The sequence below is a fragment of the Numida meleagris genome, chromosome 10, assembly GCF_002078875.1.
Source record: "Numida meleagris isolate 19003 breed g44 Domestic line chromosome 10, NumMel1.0, whole genome shotgun sequence".
Classification (NCBI taxonomy): Eukaryota; Metazoa; Chordata; class Aves; order Galliformes; family Numididae; genus Numida; species Numida meleagris.
In genome coordinates this window covers 16,105,132-16,126,229 of record NC_034418.1, presented here as the reverse complement: position 1 = coordinate 16,126,229, position 21,098 = coordinate 16,105,132, and the positions used below count along the sequence as shown (strand labels likewise).

General features: G+C 39.7%; 1 protein-coding gene and 1 long non-coding RNA gene across 8 annotated transcripts in view; one reads left to right on the top strand and one right to left on the bottom strand.

Moving 5' to 3' along the window:
- Window positions 1-21,098, top strand: part of LOC110404367 — a 35,292-nt gene that overhangs the window by 3,245 nt on the left and 10,949 nt on the right. For 2 of the 3 annotated variants that reach the window (XR_002442186.1, XR_002442185.1), the window contains 7 exons: window positions 977-1,100; window positions 5,577-6,601; window positions 9,664-9,767; window positions 10,344-10,446; window positions 10,783-10,992; window positions 13,681-14,215; window positions 16,183-16,299. This is a non-coding gene — a long non-coding RNA (uncharacterized LOC110404367). The remainder of the gene's footprint in view (window positions 1-976; window positions 1,101-5,576; window positions 6,602-9,663; window positions 9,768-10,343; window positions 10,447-10,782; window positions 10,993-13,680; window positions 14,216-16,182; window positions 16,300-21,098) is intronic. The other variant, XR_002442187.1, reaches the window with a different exon arrangement.
- Window positions 2,937-21,098, bottom strand: part of CDH13 (cadherin 13) — a 449,261-nt gene continuing 431,099 nt past the window's right edge. For 3 of the 5 annotated variants that reach the window (XM_021408556.1, XM_021408563.1, XM_021408561.1), the window contains one exon: window positions 14,214-16,265. In XM_021408556.1, the coding sequence (XP_021264231.1) occupies window positions 16,183-16,265 (83 nt within the window). In that variant the 3' untranslated portion in view covers window positions 14,214-16,182. Of the gene's footprint in view, window positions 8,656-14,213; window positions 16,266-16,337; window positions 17,087-21,098 lie in introns of those variants that run through there. The other 2 variants (XM_021408558.1, XM_021408559.1) reach the window with 2 other exon arrangements.

Genomic DNA, 21,098 nt, shown 5'->3' with positions numbered 1-21,098 from the left:
GCATTTCAGTGTATATTACTGCACAATGACTTTTGAAAAAGGAAAGAGCCTATAGTTATATCATTATTTTAACTGTTAGTGAGGGGGAAAACTTCCAGCTTTTAATCTTATAGATACCAGTGATGGCAGTGGAGGAGGTGGTTCAAGTCCCACCGAAAGCTGTCTCTCTCTGTACAGCCATAACCCCAAGGCAGGTTATAATCCTTGTTTTATGGCTACTTGCAAGGTATCTTAAAGCGCTGTTGTTTTACTGCCACTGATGAAACAGCCCCAAAAATGAGGCACAGCTGATGTTATGTTTCATTTATTTATTTGTGTACAAAGAGGCACTGTGATTTGTTGTTCTTTCCAAGTGCCTCATTGTCCTGCCACTGTCCCTAGCAGATCAATTACAGTGAGGGTGGAGTTGACGAGATAACTAGAGTAGAGAAATCACTGTTTGCTGGCATGAAGCAGGATAACTAGTGTAAACGACAATGGCCATATTTACAAAAGGTAAAACTTTTAAAAACCTGTTAGCGACATGAAGATTTAGTCCACTCCACAAGCGCTGTCTCCTTATGGTTCAGTGTCCTCCTATTGAAAATGTGTCTTCAGTTTGGAAAGACAATGACAAATTTTAGAAATAAATAAATAGACACTCCAAGAAAAGCTGTTATGAACATCCCTTATCCCAAGTCAATTACTTCAGCATTGTAACTTATTGCAGAACACTTTGAAAACAGCTCTTTAAATGTAAGACTCCAGGGTGTAGTATTTCATCCTGAATTTTCAGCATGCCTGCAGTAAACAAGCACTGTAAATACTTTTGCTTTTCTTGTTTTGGACAGTTAGTCATAAAAAGTACATCCAGCCACAGCAGTGACGGTGAGTATCCTGCAATTGCCTTTGAAAACATTAAGTTAGACAAAATAAGTAGTAACATCGTGTTGAAGTGTACAGGACTGCAGTAACTTACGTGCTGCTGTGGCTGCAGGGCAGTGAAGGTCATCGGGTGCTGGGAGGTGGATGAGTGGAGTCCGGCCAGAGGCGTGGCAGCAGAGGACGAGCATCCCAGTAGTTTTACAGCAGGAGCAGTGACCCTTGCTTTGTTTCTGCAGGTAAGAAGGTTGTACTGAAGCCAGAAGGGACTGTTCTGATTTACTATTGCAGGAGAAAAATGTAACTGTATTGAACTGTGCAAAGTTCCTGAGTAACAGTAAGACTGCAATCCGGAAGGTGCGGTGTTGGATGAGGCGTAAGGTTGAAAGGGCAATGGAAAACTTCTACTCGACTCAAAAACCTTCAGCGTTTTCTCTCTCTGTTAACAGTGCCTTGCTTATGATTTAGCTTTGTTCTATTTCAAATGCCGCTTTTAAGGTACAAGGCACAGCATTAGTTTAGGACAGTGATCACGACTGACACTAAAGGAGGTGATGCTCCTTTGCGGTGGCTTTCAGGTAATGACCTTTTGCTCAGTTGAACCACAAGTGTCAAATATGCTCCTTCATCCTCTACTTATTACGGGCCGCATGAAAGACCACCTGTAGATTCAGTGTCTGATAAACCATAGGCCATCGGCAAAAGATACAGAGCAGGAATCCACGGAGGTGGGGCTCTGGGAAAGCAAACTGCAGTGGCTTTGACTCAGATATTTCCTTCTCGTGCTGCCCTCGCTCCTACAGCTTCCTCCGTTCTCAGATGCAGTGAAAAGCCTTTTCGGGGATATTCTGTCTTTATGTCTCTTTGTCACTTTAGATCGCTTCCTAGAGGATCTAAGGGAAAAAAACCCAACCACCAACTCAAGGAATTTCAGAAATTCAATGCTGGTTTTGTGCTGGAAAAAGAATTTCCAGACAAAGATGCAATAATGTCATAGTGCTATGGTGAGCATTCTCTGCAAGATTTTAATTCTACTCAGCTCTCTGTTAGTTTATTCTGGTTGGGTTCTGGGCTGCTATTTATTATTTCACCTCCTGGGCCCTTTGGCAATGTCTAGGATCAACTGGCAGCACAGGAAAGCACACAGAGTACCCCACTTCCTCCCTTATAGATTGTGAGAGCTCAGACAAAAATGCAGATAACTTCTAACAATCCTCACGTCCTGCTACTAGGAATGCAGTGCTCTAAAGATATAAACCTTGCTGATAAAGCCTGCAGTTGCAGGCTGAGGTACAGAAGGACAGTGCAAACTGTGTGGGCAGCTTGGTCTGGAGGAGAGCGTGTTTGAAGGACATGAGGGCACTAAATTGCAGACTAAGATTTTATGAGTCAAGGCAACAAGTAGACCATGTATCTGTGTAGCTATACTTCCACAGCACTTAAGCTAGGCAGTTGAGCACATCAGAGATGACCACAGACTATGGCAGTACTCCCTGTTAAAAGCCATCCTGTAATCAGCCGTGCCAGCAGTGAGTGCTGCGCAATGACAGCAGAGCAGTCCTGCAGCTTCCCGAGGTGGGTCACGCTGATGGACGTTTGTTCAGCCTGTTTTGGTTACAATGTGCATTTTTTAGTGGATGTCTCTTCTACGTAAGCTGAAATGATGGTGGTAGGTGGGGAAGGTGAGCAGGTGAAGCAGAAAGGAAGTGCAACAAAAATCCATTAAAGCTTCTGTGCACAGTCCAGCCTAGGGACGTGTGACCCAGGTTGGCTCAGTGCAACTCTTATTACAAAGTGTGGCAAAGCATAGCATTACTGTTAGCTGAACAGATGCTGAATAATCTACTGCTGCTTTCCTGTGTGGTCAAATATTATTTACCTCTCTGACCTCCAGTTTGTCACTCTATAAACATGGCATGATGATGAAGGCCACAATTCATCTCTGTTGCTTAGAGCAGTGCGGGAGTTTTTTGTATTTAGCTCTGGCTGCTCCAGCCTTTGGCAGTCTCAGGGCCACTCTGTAGTCCTCTGTTCTTGCTGTGTTGCATCAGGAAGGTCTATGCCCAGACAAAAGGTAAAAGCCCATACATCCTTTATTTGAGCATTTCACAAATAAATTACAAGTTTCTTTGCAACCACGTCATAAATCAAAACGTTTATTTACACCTCAGAAACAGCAAGCAATTCAGCAACTAGGGCCCAAAGAAACAATTAACTGGAAAAGTAGCTGAAAGAAGTATCTTCGAAAATCAAACAAAAATACTTTTCGCCTTGCTTGATCTTTTAAAAAAAAAAAAAATCATAAATTTCTTGGTGATAAGTTAGAGATTGTTGTGGGGCAGATCGTTATGATTTCTGTCTGAAATGGCAGTAACAACACAGCTTGTTTGTACTGAATTCACCATCACAGTTCACCAGACACGCTCTCATTCTACAATCCTGGACAGGATGTGCATGCATATACATACACATAGTCTGTCTTTGCATTCATTTTAGCCCCAAATCGTCAAATACAGTCAGTTATTGATGCAGAGAAGGAGTACAGTGTTCAAATGTTTAATGACACTTTCCTAAATAGCTGTCCCATTGAAAATGGAGTGATGCAGTTATTGTGGCTATAAACCCTCCCCTTTTCACTACTGATGACCAGCTTATACACAGACAACTAAAAATGAGTCAGTAAACAATTATACATATCTTCAAATGATAGAAATTTTATTAAGCGAGGACAACTAAAGGTTAGCATAAATACAACATGAGAGTTGGAATAAGCCTGGATTTCAGTGTGCGGGGTTTTTTGGTTGTGGGTTATTTCTTTTCTTCTTTTTCCTTTTAAAAATCAAACCAGTTTGGCATACATCACCCAAGCTGTTTCTTAACTCATGTGTCCATCCATGATTCCTGGGATTAAACTGCTTATTTAAGTCCCCATGTTGTATTAGTCTCCATCTGCATATATTATATATATATATTTATATATGTATGTGTATATCTCTATATATCTACATATATACACACACATAGCAATTGTGCAACTGGTAACTTTCCACCAAGAGTGGATGAGTATATCCATTTCATTTGGACAAATACAAACCAACTAGCCTATCCTGATGTGAAAACAGTGTAGTCAGTGGTTGTATGGGTGACAAAGCAAAGCAGTCAGCTATATCTGCTTTAAATAGAGTAGCTGTTACAACTACTGCTGAAACACTTTGCATGTTAACTCTAAATATTGTAGGTCACAGAATTGATAGAAAATTCTTATTATTTTAGTTATTTATCCTTTTGGCACCATTGGACAGCGTATCTCTCAGACAGTTGAGTCTCTAGAAGTGTATTAAAGGAAAAACAGGATCAGAGTTTTGCCCTAGACTTGGTGTTCTCGAGCTGACGTGACTGCTTAATATCATTTATCTCGTGGCTTTTACTTTAATTAAATGAGTCATTATTAAATCCATTCAAAAAGAAACTTGGCATTTAGACAACGAGTGACGTAAAATTACTTGTGTGCAAAGTTCTGCTGCGTCTCCAGGGGCTGAGTGTACTGGTAGCAACTGAGACAAAGACCAGCAGTTCTCTCAGTGTCTCAACAAGAAGTAACACAAAGGAAAGACCAACAGTGTAGAAGCTGTTACTATAACATGTCTTCCCTGTTGCACTGAGCATTTAGGCTAGGTCCCTATGAACTGATTTTAAGTCCATACTTTAATAAATGAGGTTTGTATTGCAGTGATCCCTAACTTTAATGACTACGTGAGAGACTGGGGCAAATTATTTGACTACAGGCCACAGCCATTTCAAATAAAGGTTAAACCAAATTGGGCTGGGATCCTCGGGGACACGCTAAAGTCATCAGTGAAGGAAGTGAGTGCTCTATGGGAAGCATCTGGGCTGTAGGCTTCTTTGTATGTCACAAAAGACAAACATTTAATTATATATAAGCAGTCAACGATACTGTGACAAATACTGCTGCTTTACTGTTCACAGCACATCAGTAAAACCATTATGTGGGGAGGTCTAAATGAAAATTTTTGTTTAAGCATGACTAAGTGATGCTCAAACAAGTCTAGTAATGGAGTTGCTCTTTGATTTACACCAGTGTTAAGTGGGATGAGAACAGAAAGCATAATAGTCAGTGTTCCACTTGGAGCTAATTTTCCTTGCTAACCAGTAGGAAATTGAGCTGGTTTCCCTTTGATTTAATCTTCAGTCCTGCAGTTACTGAACAAAATGTACATTAAAAATGCACGTAGGCATACTGCAAGCACACGCATGAGGTGTACAGACAGAGTCCAATTAGCAAATGCACCACAGATGAGACCTTTACCTTGCTAATAAACTTACTGATTAACGTTATACCCAATTTGTGTTTTAACAGCAGATACTCTTTTTAAGTGAAATGATTTTTGCACAGGACATTTTATGCATGTTTCAAAAGGAAAATCAAGTTCACTGCCTTTCTGACTCCAGACAGCACCTTATGTCTGCAAACATACAAAAACTGAAATCAACATTGCAGTGATCAAAATGGCAGGGTAGAAATAAGTGCTGTATTATAAAACCAGCAAGCTTGGCTGAGCAACTGTTAAAAAAAAAAAAAAAAAACAAAATAAAACAAACAAACAAACAAAAAACCCCAACTAATTTTGCAACTTGTGTGTTTTTTTTATAATGTTGTGAGAAAGTAATACATTATTTTCCCTCCTTTGTTACAGGAAATGAGGATCTTTTTTTAAGCCTGAACCCACGATTTTATTCAGGTAAGAAAACTCTGATCCTAACATGGTTCCTCATTTGTATAGTGCCACAGAAAGTGACACAATTGCTTGTTAAAAAGGGTTGGTTCTCAGATACAGGTTTCAGATTTCTCAGGAGAAACATTAACATGGCAGCTTCATCTCCTCTTTGGATGCTTAGGTAGTCCAGTGATTAGCTCAGTCGGAAGCCTAGAGATGCACTGTAGAGGCTGGGAGGCTTTAGTTTGGCTGGAGAAATAGTGGTACTGGTGAATGAAGGCTTTGATGCATCTCGATTCAGAGCTTCAGCCATTGTACTGACTTTTCTACATGTCAAAAGGTTGCAGTATTATCCGAGAAGAAAGATCTCTTGTCCTCGGGCACAAATTGGTAGTAAGAGTCTTCCCATTGTTAATGCAGTTCCAGGCAGAAGAAATTTTTCTTTGTTCCTGGTTGTGGATGCCCTTGGAATGATTCACCAAATGCTATGTGAACCTTGGTTTAAATTAGAAAAGGGTATCTTTATCTGGTACTTGATAGGAATGACACTTATGTCGATGGGTGTCTTTCCAGAGGTGGGTTTTGCTGGAAAGGGAGAGGAAGAAAGCAAGCAGAAAAAAGAGCATTTCCAGGGGGGAGAATATTACAATTTCTTTTATTCAAGATAGAGGTTTTGTAGATGAAAGCAGAGGGTGCAGTTCATCTTTGGGTTCATTTGGATTCATTCATTAAGTACGCATCCTGAAAATCCAGTGGTGTTTTGCATTTGTTGGTTTTTCCTTTTGAAAACTTTGCATAAAGATTTTATTTCTAAAAAGCCGTGATCGCTGATGACAAAGCAGCAGCCCGTGGTTACCACGAGGTGTGGGCAACGAAAGTGAACCAGAAGCACGCCCGTGTTCCTGTTCCAGATCAGGCACTTCTCCCTGGAATGCCTGCGGCCGCCTGGCAGCCTGGAGCCCTTCCTCGACAGAAGCTCCCGCTCACCTTACAGCACCGCTTCGGTGAGTGAAACCCCCAGAGCGTGCTGCTAGAAGTGAGGTCGGGGGGGATTTCACTTGGGCAGGACTGCAGGAGTCACTGGAAGAGAGTAGGTTCCTGTGTGAAGGCAGCTTGTATCTTACCAGGAAATCTACAGCGCTAGGGAAGTTCACAACACAAACTGCTTTTTTCCTCTGTTGCCGTTGTTATTACTTTTGATTAAAAACCAGAAGAAAACAAAAAAAAAACTGTTGTCATATTTGGTACAATACAGGAAGTCAGAGAAAAGCTATTGTACAGCAATTTTTAACCACCAACACACATTTAATATCTAGTGTAGCGTTATGGAAAACTCAATGTATGTTTGGACTTCTTAATGCTTCCAAAAAACTTTACTATTGAAACATATATGCGATGTGGATTGTATGCTCATAATCTCACTGTAGTCAAGACAACATACAGTATGACTCGTAGGTACTGTAAAAATGCTAACTAAAGAATGCAGCTGCAAAGTACTATTGCATAAGGAAGCTTTCTTGTTTAAACTTTAAATAAGCAAGTTTATTAAAATATTCTAAGACACTTACCTTACCCTAGTTACTGGCAAGCTCTAATAAAAGCCACAGTCTGTCACTAGTATACTTTTCTGTGTTAATTTTATAAAAATTTGGTGTGAGCTTTGATGGATCATTTACAATTTATTAACAAGATGATCATCTTGATACAGGTTTTTTTTTTGTTTTTTTAACCTTACATGCTCACAGAATAAAAAAGGATTCATAGTCATATGTAACGAACACCCTTTTTTCCCCATGTCTGCAAACAAGTGTGGTAAGTTTACACACACAAAGAAATGCTCTTGTTACTCTTAACTGGAAACTGTGTGTACACGTGTATGTATGTATATATATATTCAAAACTATAGATATGTGTGAATACTCTTAGATAATAGGGCATCTGTTTTCCTCCTTGCACTGATACATGTAATGACAGCTGCACAGAGGCTGAGAGAGAGGCCAGTGCTTCTGAGAAACACCTTGATTTTGCTGTTCTAATCAGCATCTCATACACAGACATTACCTACTTTGTCTGCAGAACTGACAAAAGACTTAAATCTTGTAAACTGCCCCAGCAAATAATTATCTGCAAGAGCATAGAGGAAGCTGACTTTAACCCCTTCAAAATCAGCCCAGCATGTCCCATTGCTGTAGGAGGTGACCATATGGTGCTGGCTGCAGCTGAGTGCTTCCCCTTGCCTTGCAAATCAGAGCTCGCATACCCTCCTGGCACTGAGATGAAGATCTGTGCTCCCACTGAGTCTTAAATTCAATTTTGGGGCATAAAGTGAGAAGTCTGGATCAGAAGCAAGCCAGGGGGACTTGCATTTCTTGTTTGCTGAACCTGAGGTACAAGAAGTGATGCTGCAGAGCCCTGGGCCTGCCTTATTTGGTGTCAACAAAGTGTTTTTTTCAGTGGTATGACTGCAGTAGGCTCTCCTTCTAGCCACACTATAAACAGCAAGTACAGTAGGTTTAGCCGTGTCGAATAGTTACGATTCATCTGTGGCTGTATTACTCTGCTTTGTCAGTTGCACATTCCAGATGAATATTTTATAAAAGCTAAACCAGTCCTATAACTCTTCTCTCCATATAAATATATATATATATACATACACTCATACATATACAAATACTAACCCACAGACAAAATATTTTCTGAACAGTTGAATAGCAACAAGTCAACAGTTAGAAAAAAAATGGAGTCAATCTGTTTTCTGCTCCCCAAAGGTCAAGTTTAGATGTCATGGTCTTTAACATTCAGTGAAAATTCGCATAAACCTTGCATCTTGCAAGAGGAATCCATTAATAAATGGAAGTTAGGGCAGAGGCTGTCAAACACCAATGTATAGTTGGACAGATTAAGTGAGGTTGCAAATTAAACTGAATCTGGAGCAACTGAGGCCTAGTAGTGAAGAACAGTAACTGTAAACTGCAGTCTTCAGATCTGACGTTTTCTTTTTTCTCGTTGCCATGGCAACTTGGGAGGACAGCTTCAAATGTCAGGAGTTCTTACAGACCTAAATGATGGGAAATGTGTGTGATTATTGCCATGCAGATGACAGTATCTTTTAACTTTTTATTTCCTCCCCCAAATTACTGATGGAGAACATGCACATTTATCAGCAATTCAGTATGAATTATCCAGGTTTAGGAAGAATTAATGGTGAAAGACAGAAATCTCCAGGAGGAGACCCCAAAATGTCGCCTGGAGCATTCGGAGACCTTTGCAGTGCAATCCAGGAAGCTGTAGTGCAGAGGTCTGAGTATAAATCTTGAGTTGGAACCTAATTCTCCCCACTTGACACCTTGTTCACTTACACTGGTGCAACAGCGCAAGTAAAATGCCAGTGAGCCTCCTTTGTGTACGCACACTGACTAGCAAAGAGCAGACAGACATACTTGTAAAAATAACAATCTATTTATCTGTTATGTGACTATAGCAGGGACTAAAAGAGCTGGCATATTTTATTAATGTTGCTACAGAATTGCAAATCTTACCTTTATTGTCTAACCTTTTAAATTATTTATTATTTTAAGTGAAGGTAGCACAACTTGAACGATCCTTCCCATTTTAGATGGGCACCTTGATAATACAAAGGCAGTAAATAAGCATAGAAAACCAAAGATTAGGAACTAATCTAACAGTTGGAGCTAATGGGTTTCTTTCCTCCAATGTCATTTGGCAGCACGAGGACACTACTGAATTGCAAATAGTCAGCTTTGCAATAAAGACACATAAGACTGATACTAGCAAAACACATAGCTAAAGTTCTCTGGAGCTCAGCTTAGAGCTTGCCTGGTATTGATGCTGGTGTGGCCCTGCAAACGAGTACAATTTCTGATGGTACACTGTTGGTTTACTGGTTGTACTGGCTTTGGCTGGGATGGAGTCAACTTCTTGTTATTAGCACCTCGTACAGTGTTATGTTTTGGATATGTGATCAAAACAGCACTGAAAACAAAATGATGTTATAATAGTTGCTGAACAGTGCTTACACAGTGTGATGGCTTTTTCTGTTTCTCAGGCTGCCCTGCCAGAGAGTGGACTGCAGCACACAAGGTGCTGGGAGGAACACAGCCAAGACAGCTGGTCCACGGTATTCCTTACCCTCTGACATCGTGTTCCTCAGTAAGAGCTGGGGGAAGGACATACAGAGGTAGAACATTTGCATTCCCGAGTTAGTTGGGTGTGATGAACCCCGTTTTCCTGAAAATGGCTGAACAGCTGTCAGCTGATGGGTGAATGAGTTTCCTTTTTTGCTTCATGCACAGCCTTTGCTTTTATCCCAACACACATGATTTTGTTAGATTTTGCCCATCTTGCTGGGGTGGTTAACTCCCAGCAGCGCAGCTCAGGACTCATGCAGATCTGTGGCTCCGTGCCCTGGGACAAGGTAACTGTGGTACCAAAACACAAAGGTGCAAGTCAAGCACACACATCAAAACTGACACACACTCAGGAAATGTGAAATGTTTGTCTACTGTGTACTGTGTTTTACTCTTAAAATGATGAAGCATCTGTAATTCTGTCACAGAAGCAGAAGAACAGTAACGCAATGGTCATTATTAGATGTTGGCTTGCAATCTTTACTCATTTGCTTCTCCTCTGGGGAGAATATAATTATTGGTAAGGCTATTTCACTTCTTGTTTCTTATTATTTTGGCATTATTTGAATTGACTTCAACATTAAATTCTTCCATGTAGGAAGGAGCCTGTCCAGATGGGCTGTGCAGCAAGACAAACACCTGGAGAGCACACAACAACCTGCCCTTCCCCTGCAGCAGGACCTCAGTTCTCTTAAACAAGGGTCAGTAAAGCAAATTAAGAAAGTGTAATAATCCACAGAGGGACTGATGGGTGGGAATCACTGAAGTGAGAAGTGCCGCTGAGGTTTCCAAATAAGATAAAATCTGGAACTGCTTGGCATGGGGATTTTTAGCATGCAGAAAGTGTCTGGCCACAAAATTAGAACCCAGACTTACTTCTATACAGGAACTTTGTGAGCACGAGTGCCACAGTTTGGATGTGTCTGGATTAGGGATTGGCTGGCACTAAATTCTCATAAACAGCTTTTTCTCCTGGGATAGTGGAAAGCCCAAGTTCAGGACACTGATCTCTGAAAAATAGTATTTCTATGTTGCAGTGATGTTTGTCATCATTAAAGGGCTCTTGTTCAAGCCTGACTCAAAGGAAATAACGCTAACTCCTGAATCTGCAGAGCTACTCTGAATCCCTGGAGGTCTCTCTGCTAAGGACAGGCACTTGTATGTGATGAACGAACGGCAGCTGTAGCTCTGAATTTCTGTAGAGTCCATAGGCTGAAACTTCAGAGAGATTTGTCAGCAGAGAATTTGTAAGTATCACACACATTCAAGCAGCTAGTGACTGCTTCACCAGTGGCTTGTAAATACAGGGCAATATATGCTGATTTATGAGCAGACCTCATGAAAAGCATGTGTATTTTACATCATGTTGATAGATATAATGAATGTTAGTACCTTATCACACACCGTGCCTTTCCTGAGTAAGCTGTATATTAAAACTAGTTCATTCAGCTTTAGCTATATGGGTTTTTTTCCCTGTACTAGTTGAAAGCTGCCTTATCTCTCTCACACAATATAAGCATACTTTTGGTTCTCTCTGCCTGTTTCTCTACTTGCTTTTCCAAACACCATCCTGGCTTCTTTCTCCCGTTCATCTTGAAGCACTAGTCCCTTCCCCAACTTTCCTCATCCTTTTTGACCTGCTGGCTGTCTCGATACATTCAATTACATGCCTGGAAATCTGATGCTTCCTTCGGCTCCTGTGACGGCATCTTATTGTCATCTTCCTATGACATCTCTAATCCCTTTTTCTGCATGTCCTTCTGTCTTAATCCTTCCATCCCTGGTTTCTGGGGAAACCATTTTTCCCCAACTTTAATGTCTTTACCTTTTCCGTGACACCATCCAGACGTGTTTGGTGATTACTTCAGTGCTGACAGTTCAGAGATCTTGCTCTCTCTACATTTTTTTCTTTGTTTAGACTAAAATGTTGACCACTAGCTCGGAATACCCTTCCGATGTTTAGCTGACAGCTCTGCACAGCTAAAACCGAGCTCTTAAATCTTCCCCCAAAGCACTCCCCATCTTGTTCTTCCTTTGATTGCTCTGGACAGCACTATCATCCTGCCTCTTATTCAAGCTTAACAACTGAGACAAACTAGAGAGCATTTTTGTCACAGAATCTCCTTCCTAGGGCTGTGTATTCAGGTTATGTCTTAATCTAGAGGATTCTTTTTCACACACCATCCCAAAGGGCTGTCTCTAGCCATCCAAACAGCTAAATCTCCTACCTGGGCTCTGCTCGGTTAGCAGATTTGCAACATCTTTTCACAGCCCTTGACAAATTCAAGCCACTGTGCTTCATATCCTGCCAGTCTTTTGCTGTACGGAGCATTTTCCTGCTCTATCTCTTTAACAGCGCCTCTGTGCAACTCCTTGATGGAGTTCCTCCTCTTCCTATTGGCATGCATTTTCATTGATCACCCCTGTGTGAATGGTTTTTCTTATTCGTAGCCAATAATGCCAACTTTCACTGACATGTTTTCGAAGAAAACCTCTTCAAGCTTTTGTTCCCAGGCTTTCCTATGTAGCAGGAGGAGCTCCCTGCAAGCACCCATAAATGCTTTCTCCTTAACATCTCCTTTTGCTGATACATCAACAAAAATTGTGACATTGGCAAAGGGTGCCAAGCCTGCTATGAACTCAGCTCAGTGCTTTCACCAGCCTTAGCAGAAGTTGTATTGAAACAATATATTTTAAATGTGGTTTATATATGCAAAAGCAAATATATCATTTGTTTTTGTATCTTAAAAGCAGCTTCAACATTCAGAAATAGGGCTGTAAATAGATATTCAACTCAATTCGGTAGTTCCAGTAAGAGTATTCAAGACCAGATCCATCTTTGTTCTTTCTGCTGCATGCAACAGTGATACAAAATTGCTTACAGCCAATACTGAAGTTAGACTGTGGTTAATGTCAAAGTTTATTGATTACAAAGCTACTGTCTAAAAATGTTCTGATATAGTCATGTCAGGTGTGTTATTGGACAAGCATTCTGTCCAGTATTGCCCTTAAAACAAGATCTACGGAAATCAAGATTGACCAAAGTGTTGTGCAGAAACCTCACTGACGAATACAAGCAGATTTACTGAAATAACATTACTGCTCTAATGCAAACTCTCTGCAAATATGATCAAGTACCTGATCCATATTTAAAAGCACTTTATTTGTTCAGCTGGATTTCCAGCATTCATCGTTTTCTGTATAGGAATGGTAGCTTTATTGTTTGCTTTTTGCTTTACTTTGCCAGTAATGAGAAACCAAATGAAAGATCTAGAACTGTATAGGGAGTACCAAATTAGGGTTATTTCTTGAGTCTCATATCTAAACAGCCAATCTAAAGGCTGTAAGCTTCAACTGCTTACTCACTGACTTCGGTGTTTTTTTTTTTGTTTTTTTTTTCCTTCCTTTCTTGTCTGTTTTCTATTACACATGATTTACAGCTTGTAGCTGGCAACAGCACATAAAAGATGTTAGTATTTAAGGAATACTATGAGCATAAAATGTGCAAATATTCTGTGCAAGGAGCATGTTTGTTAATCTATGCTAACTAGCTCTTTTATGGACTTAATGCCCTGCTAAGCCCATGCCTGGCAGGTTTGGATCTGTACACTAATGATCATTATGCTTAGTAATTATTTTATTAGTATCACTGTATCTATAGCTGGTCTCAGGAATTATTATACATCGTGTTATAGGTAGACAGAAATCACATTAAAAACGAGTGATTTGCTGTGTACAGCTGCAGACACAAAAGCCAGGAAGGTGGCACATGCATCATATTCTTCTATCACCAACAGCCAACCTCTTCTGCCTTAAGAGTACCTGGGGAATGCACAAGCAGCATAAAGCTAACATAACTATATAGAACTTATTTTCCCCAGAAATCACTCTCACTGAAGTCTCTAATGTGATTGTCCCCATTTTTAATCTCACAGGTCTCTGCTCTCCCAATTCTACACCTGAGAGAAACATTCAGCTATGTTCCTTTTAAGATAACAGCCAAATACTGAGGTAATGGTGAAATCTTCAGTTACGTGCTTGCTGTCTGAATTATTACTGTTATGGTTAACGTGTCTCAGGTAAGAAAGCATGGCATATAAATGAATGAATGGTGTTTGTTGGCATTAATATTTTAGCACTGGAAGATCATGCTTGCTTTGTTGGTCAAAAAAAAAAGCAAAACAAAATGGACATGCTAATCTGGATGGAGTATAGCAGTGCTATAGGAATATAGGTCTAAGTATGCAGTTCAGGGTAGGGAGATTCATGATGTAGATACCTAAGATGGAAAAAAAAAAATACCCTTTTTACTCCTACTAAAGTCAATTGACGTAGACTGTGTTTGAAAGGTTAAAAGAGTTGAAGTTGGTGGCAGACTTCACAGGTCTGAGATCTGAATCATCTAGTCATGGGGTTCTGGACGCTGAATTGCTCTGAAAATTGAAAAAGGAGGAAGTCAACTAATACAAGGTAAGCGTCTTTAATATTGATTTCTTCAATTACTGTAGCCACCTGTCTACTCCACAGTGGCCTAATTTAAGGTTCATCCCTTATGCTGCTATGTATGACAAAAAAAAAATAGACAAGACAATTGATTAATGTGAAGACTTTGGAAGATGTGTACCTTATGAGTCCAGAGTTATCACCTCCTTCCACCTCTCCCATTACACAGACTATGCTTCTTAAACTGCAGTTTAAACCTCATAAAAATTAAAAGCACTTAAGTTTCATGGTGGTGCTCTGCGAAGGAATGAACTTTACCCGAGATGTATTCATCCTTTAATTTTTATTTAACATAGTGAAGAAAGTTAACACAGCTGGAGTCTGGAGTTCAACTCAGGCATGCTCCATTTCTTCAGAGTTCCTTTAATTACCTTCTCATCAGAAATATTACATTAATCTTTGCTTAATTAGAAGTCTGCATTACATCATGGACTTTATTGAAACCCCGGTACTGTTAAAGGGGTAGTGGAAAAATGGTAGAAGAGCTCAGAACCGTGTTTCTGATTAGGCAGTTAATCAACATTCAGGTACTTCTTTCCTGGCTTTAGCATCTATAAAGGGCATTAATTAGATACACAGTTATTAATGTAGCCTTCGTGTAGAACTTAAAAAAACACAAATGGTTTTCATGTACGTCGCTGGTTGATTTGCCATAGGTAGTTTCAACACTGGTAGTGTCAGTGTTTGCACACATGCTGTTGAAGTATAATATACTGTACATTTCTGTAGAATAATATTAAGTAAGTAGCTACATTCACCTGTGGCCTCTTCAGAGGTCCAGTGCACTGACTGTATGTTGATGTAAAGAAGTGCCAAATTCTACTGGTCACTAGTAGTGACGACTTGGAAATTCTCTTCTGAGAGAAACAAGAGGATCTTTTCATGCCAAATCTCACTGAATTAGAAAGGCTGAAGCAGCTGTCCTCAGATAATGTACAATCTTATTCCAGCAATTAAGAAATCCATTTTTAATATTAGGTATGCTTGTGGCTAGAGCAAATCTGTGATCTCACTGAACAGTAATAACATTATAAACATTTTTACAACGTAAATGAGTTTATCCTGAAAACTTGCACTTGTAACATCATACATAAATGGGAAACCAATTATAAGAGGAGATGATTCCAAAATTCTTAATGATAGGAAAAACATAGTGTGTATTAGTACTGCGTTTGTGAAATGAATGTCTTGTAATTCTATTCGAAGCTCCATTAGGTGCTCATATATCAATGTCAGTATTGAGCTTCAGGTGCTAAAATGCTCGCGTGCGCCATGCAATTGGCCAAAATGGGCAAGACTGGGGAGAAACACGCCACTCCAAACTAATCGGCTTGCACAGGGGAAAAGATTGCTCAGGCTGAAGTCATTTTCAGAGGGTATCTGTTTGACACCAGCAGCTGATGTTTCCAGGAGTGGCTCACAGACTGCTAACTTATTATAAGACTATACTGGCAGATCTGGAACAGCACTGATTTTACACCAAAGTGGTCTTATCCTTGTAACTTCTCACATGGGCCTTGCTCACTGCTGAATCGTTGCTTCTGCTTCTCCTTGGCACGTACTCACATACACTAACTGTGCACTGAGCTGCTCTCATGATGCACAAAATGTATGTGCATGTGTAGTACCAACATATTTATCTGAGAGAAAAGTTCTTTACTAGAAGGCTAGTTATGTTTGCTTTGAAATTCTAGAGGCGTGTATTATACAGCACAGTACTACATTTATCTTACACAATTCCTGTGTGTCATGGATTTCATGCATCATATTGGGGTGCTGGTGAAGTAAATTCTGTGACAAAGCAGCGAAGCCATTGTCCATGTTTTCTTTTTTCTTTTTTTAAATTGATATGGATTTTAGCTGGGTGCTTTGCCTGAGCAATTGTTTCACCTTCACTAGACCAGCAGCAAACAAATGCTTCCTTTCTTTGCCAGTTAGTTCAAAACAAAAGAAGCGGGGAGGTGATGACCTGCAGTCTGGAAATACATTTTCTGATGCTCCAATGTGATGAATTTAGCTGAACAGTTGAAAATACGCAGCAAGTGCAATGAGTAAGTACAGCTTTGAAATAGTAGCATTGAACAAATCTAATTTTTCATATGTATGCTGAAAATGAAATGCATTAAAAAAAAAAACCCAGCTTTTAAGGCAGTGGATAACTGTTGAGGCAGTCAGATCTCAGCTTCCCCAGCAGTACAGGTTAGTTTACTATCAGTTTTTAACAAGTAGAACATGAACCTAAATAGTCCTGACACATTCAGATCTGCAGCTATGCCCTAATCCCAGCTTGAAATACTAAAAGAATCATCTAAAAGATACTCTTATTAAGCAAGAATAATAACAAGTGGAAAACGGTATGCTTTGAAGCCATGGAAGAGATGAGAATTGTCATTTTAGGCTACACTGGTATTTACCAGGCTTTATTTCAAAAATTTTAAAGAGGAATTTATAAGCACGACAAGCGTGAATACTAACCAATGACATGTCCACATTATGTGTATGGGTAAGAAAGGGTTTTAAGATGTAGGTCTGAAATACTCCAGATCTCAACGAGAAGCAAAAGCAATACCATCTAACCTTTAGGCACAATCAGATCCTCAGTATCACGTACAAGTGAATAGCAAGCTGTGGGTATGCAGAGCTTGCCGTGAGGTGCTGGGATATGATGAGGCAGGGAAATATCAAAGGAAGCGGATAGTTAAAAGAAATAAAAAAAACCAACAAGTGTAGCTGCCATTGTAGACGGAAAAAAAATATTTGAAGTGGGCATCTGTTCGGTTCTAGGTTTTAGTCATAGTCCACTCCAGAAATATATTTAGCTGACGTTAAGAAGCTCTTCTGAAAAGAAACACAAACTATTACATATCAGTGGTTACTACTGAGAAAATGAAAACATAAAACGTTCATTTGAATTCACACCACTGAATGGTCTATCAAACTAATTTCTTCAAATGTTCATTTCATGTCTACAGAATGACCATCAGGAACAATATTACGGCTTTTAGTGAAGTAGCTGTATTTGCTGGTAATATTGTTCCGTGTTGCTTTCCAAACACACAACTTTTAAATTGTAGTGGGTTGTTTTTTTTTTCCAAAGCTATACTTCTGGAACATGTTCGGCTGGTTTAAAATATGCATAAAACGCCATTTCCCACCTAATTGACTCACTAAAATTTCATCTCATTTAGTACATTTTAAATATGTTTATGTACAATTTGAAGGTATTTCTATTTGTCGTATCTAGATGAGTAGGTATATAAACATCCTGTCTCCAATTATGTATGTACATATGGAGTTCTGTGCCATTTCAGGCCCCATTAACTTTAGGTGGGCTCCAAAAGCACTGCACAACAAACTGCAGGACAGAGTACACCTGCAGAGAAATTAGAAGACTGGACACAGAGGTCTGTGTTACAAGTGAGACTCCTATCAAGACAAACTACACACACTTGTGAGCTCACCTGGAGCTCACCAAGTGTCAGTACTTCTGAATTATTTAGGTAGCGTCAATTAGCTCCTACTTTATGTACCCCCGTGATATATGCTCTGTGTTAACTCTTTTTATTTTGGGGGGAGAGAGGGGGAAGTCCTACTGTAGAAGAATAAATTGTATTACACGATTGTCTAAAACTCAGCCAAGTAACACACAGTATAGGCTGAAAACTGAACCTGCAGGTAACAAAACTAGACTTGTACAGTGAAAGATCAATGACCTTAAAGGTCTTTTCCATTTGAAACTTTCTGTGATTTGTCTTAGTCTCATGCCATTCAAGAATGCGTTGCTTCAGTCTTGAAACACTTGATGTTCCTGCATAAAGTAACATAGGATGCACTAGAGGTACAGATGATGCTTCTGTTACTCTGAAAAATGAACTAGGTGAAAGAGAACACTGCAGTGCTAGCTGTATGTTCAGATAAATTCAACTCTGTCTGCTAATACCGTTTAAATTTCTGTAATGACTTACTTAATACCGTTTAAATTTCTGTACTGACTTAATACCAAACAACTTTCAAGGAAGAAACTCCAAACATTTTGTCTGTTGACACTATAGTTGAATTCTTCAAATCAGAAAAGTACTATGGTAAGGATGGGGAGGCATTAAAAGAGGAAAAGTTAGGGCAATTAATAAAGTTAGTTAAATTCAGGAGTGTCTTTAAGGCATCTTTGCAATCACAGCACTGACATCTGTGCAAGTCTCCTGTTTTTCAACGCACCTGAGGCCTTTCACCCTCAGTTTAGCAAATTAATTCTGATGCAGAGACCTGCAGCTCATTTAATTTCTGCATAGCAGTACTTCTCCCCACAGCCTCTCACCTTACTTTCTCTTCAGAGTAATGGAATATTTTTCTTATTATGTTCAAGCTAAGTTACACCTTTGTAGTCCACTGGTCAGGTTACCAAAACCAAACAAAAACACCAATACACATTAAAAACAACCAACCAAACCAACAACTGAGACAACACAGCAGTAAGGAACAACAGGGACAATCTCAGACCCAGCACCAGACCTGCTTGATAACAAACTTTCTTTTTATCCACTTCATCCTCCTCGAGTAACTGATTTATGTAGTCCTTCTCCTTCACTAGGAAACATAGGGTTCACTATCTGTTCTTTTTCCTCAGTCTGAATTACTAAAATTCTAAATCGTATCTGAAACAAATTGGTCTTATCTTCAGCTGCAGCTAGGAAAAGCTGACAAAGGACAAGATGCTGTTACACTAAGTCTTGTTTGAAAGATGGTCCCTGCAGTAATGACACGAGATTTAATATTCTTTCCAATATTTATTAGCATTAACTATTATAACTTTGGACAGTCCTGTACCTGCCAATAATATGTCTTGCCAGCTTCGATTCAGCGACTCTCAGAAATATTAAGTACAAAATATACAAAGATGCTTCCCCCCCCCCCCCAGTCAACTCAGTAGCTGCCATCTTTTAATAGCACCAAACATCTTATTGTTTCGTTCTGGAATAACAACATACACTGCCCATATACTTCAGTATCCTGCATTTCCTACTTGGGGCTGACAAGAGCTCCTAAGCTTTTCTTCTTTGAAGTATATCTACCTTTCCAAGGGCTTCTGGGCAACTCTGTAGTCTGCATCTCATTATCCCTCAGTATACTGAACACTGTAGGCAACTACAGAACAGGTGCTACTTTTTGCATGCATTACAGTTTTAATCAGGCTCTTCAGTTCTATGCTCAGTTACTTCAGAAATCTGCCACATACGTCTTTTTCCGTGACTTAGGAAAAAAAAAGCACATATTCCAAGTATAGATAATAATTGTACCATTTAAATGATAATACCAAGACATTTTGTATAGGGAGGAGTTCCACGCAGGGCACTTTCACCATGAACAGCTCTTTCATAGGGCTATCTATCCTCACACCAGATGTCAAATACAAAAAGACATACTTTGGCATGAATAACAAAATTCGTTTGACTGAAGGATTTACCTCCTAGGAACAAGAGCCTCATAAAAGATAAACACTGGGAGCAAACTGAGCCTGTAAGGGCTTTTGCAAAAATTAAACCCATAACTTGCCACTAGAAATGGGATATCTCATCTGTTCAATAAGCAATAAAGTTCTTTTTGTTTTTATGGCATCGTAATCTTTGATTACTCTGATAAATATTTGGACTAGACAAAACATTGTGATGGAACTAATCACAGTTATAAAAGAACTGTGTCTGAAAATGAATTCGAAATGCAATGATAGCAGCACATTTTATAGAAGTTCAAATACAGAACCACATTATTTAACCTGGCTCCATGTCTCCATGTAGTCATCTACACCTGAGAAAAAGAACTGCTATGCTTGCTGGCTTTGCACAAGCATGAAAAGAGAACTGTACCAGACATGGAGCACTAGCCTCTCTCTGCAAAACTGGATGAACCCAGAACACACATCTACATAGTGCAAATGTTAGCAAAGAAGAAATGCAGTCCTGCACCAAGGATTAGGTCTCTCTATGCTGAAGCCTAGCTAGGGAATTAATGGTCTCGTCTGCATCAAGAAAAAACAAACATCCTCTGTCTCAAGAGGGAGATCCTTCCTTCTTTGTCCCTTCTACTCGCCTGCTGTGTCCCTGTTCTGGTTTTGCTTAGGAAACAGATCAGTGCATTGCACTGAACAAACTGCTGGCAGATTATGTGCAGAATCTTACTCTTTGGTTAAACTTACAATTCTAAGGTTGTGCAAGTGCTCTGTGCACTAGGAAACAATACAGACATGTCAAGGCAATCCAGTGCTACTTCTACAGTAGGAGGAGGAATCCCTCTGTCAATCTGAGCACTGTGCTCCATTCAGATCCTAGGGGCCAACATTCTGCCCACAGTTCAGCTGGAGAAGATCTGTAGTCAAGAACAGCAACTCAGGAAGCATTTTCCAAAACCTAGAACTGCTTTTTATTGCTCAATATAATTGGGGGCTCGAAAACAGCACCATAAATACTTTCAAAAGCAAAATGCTTTTTTCTACCTTATATTCTGAGCAGATGCAATAATGTAAATAAAGTTCAAGTGCAAATCATGTCCAGGAACGTTAGCCCAGTGATGAAAGTCATGTTTAGTACAGCAACGTTAATGAAGAGGTAATGAGAACGTATTTGAAGCAGTGGGCTGCATCTTTACATCACTGATGCAATGCTGTCATGTACTGTCACATATTTCTAACGTATTACTTCTAACAGCTGAAGTCTGCGTTTGTTTCTAGTTGACTAAACCCAGAATAACTGAACCAAAGCCAGATGTCACTGATTAGAACAAAGAATGGGAAGTTTCACTTAGCATTTATATAGTCCTTTTCATCTTCAAAGAGCATCACAAACATTAGCTAGTTCTC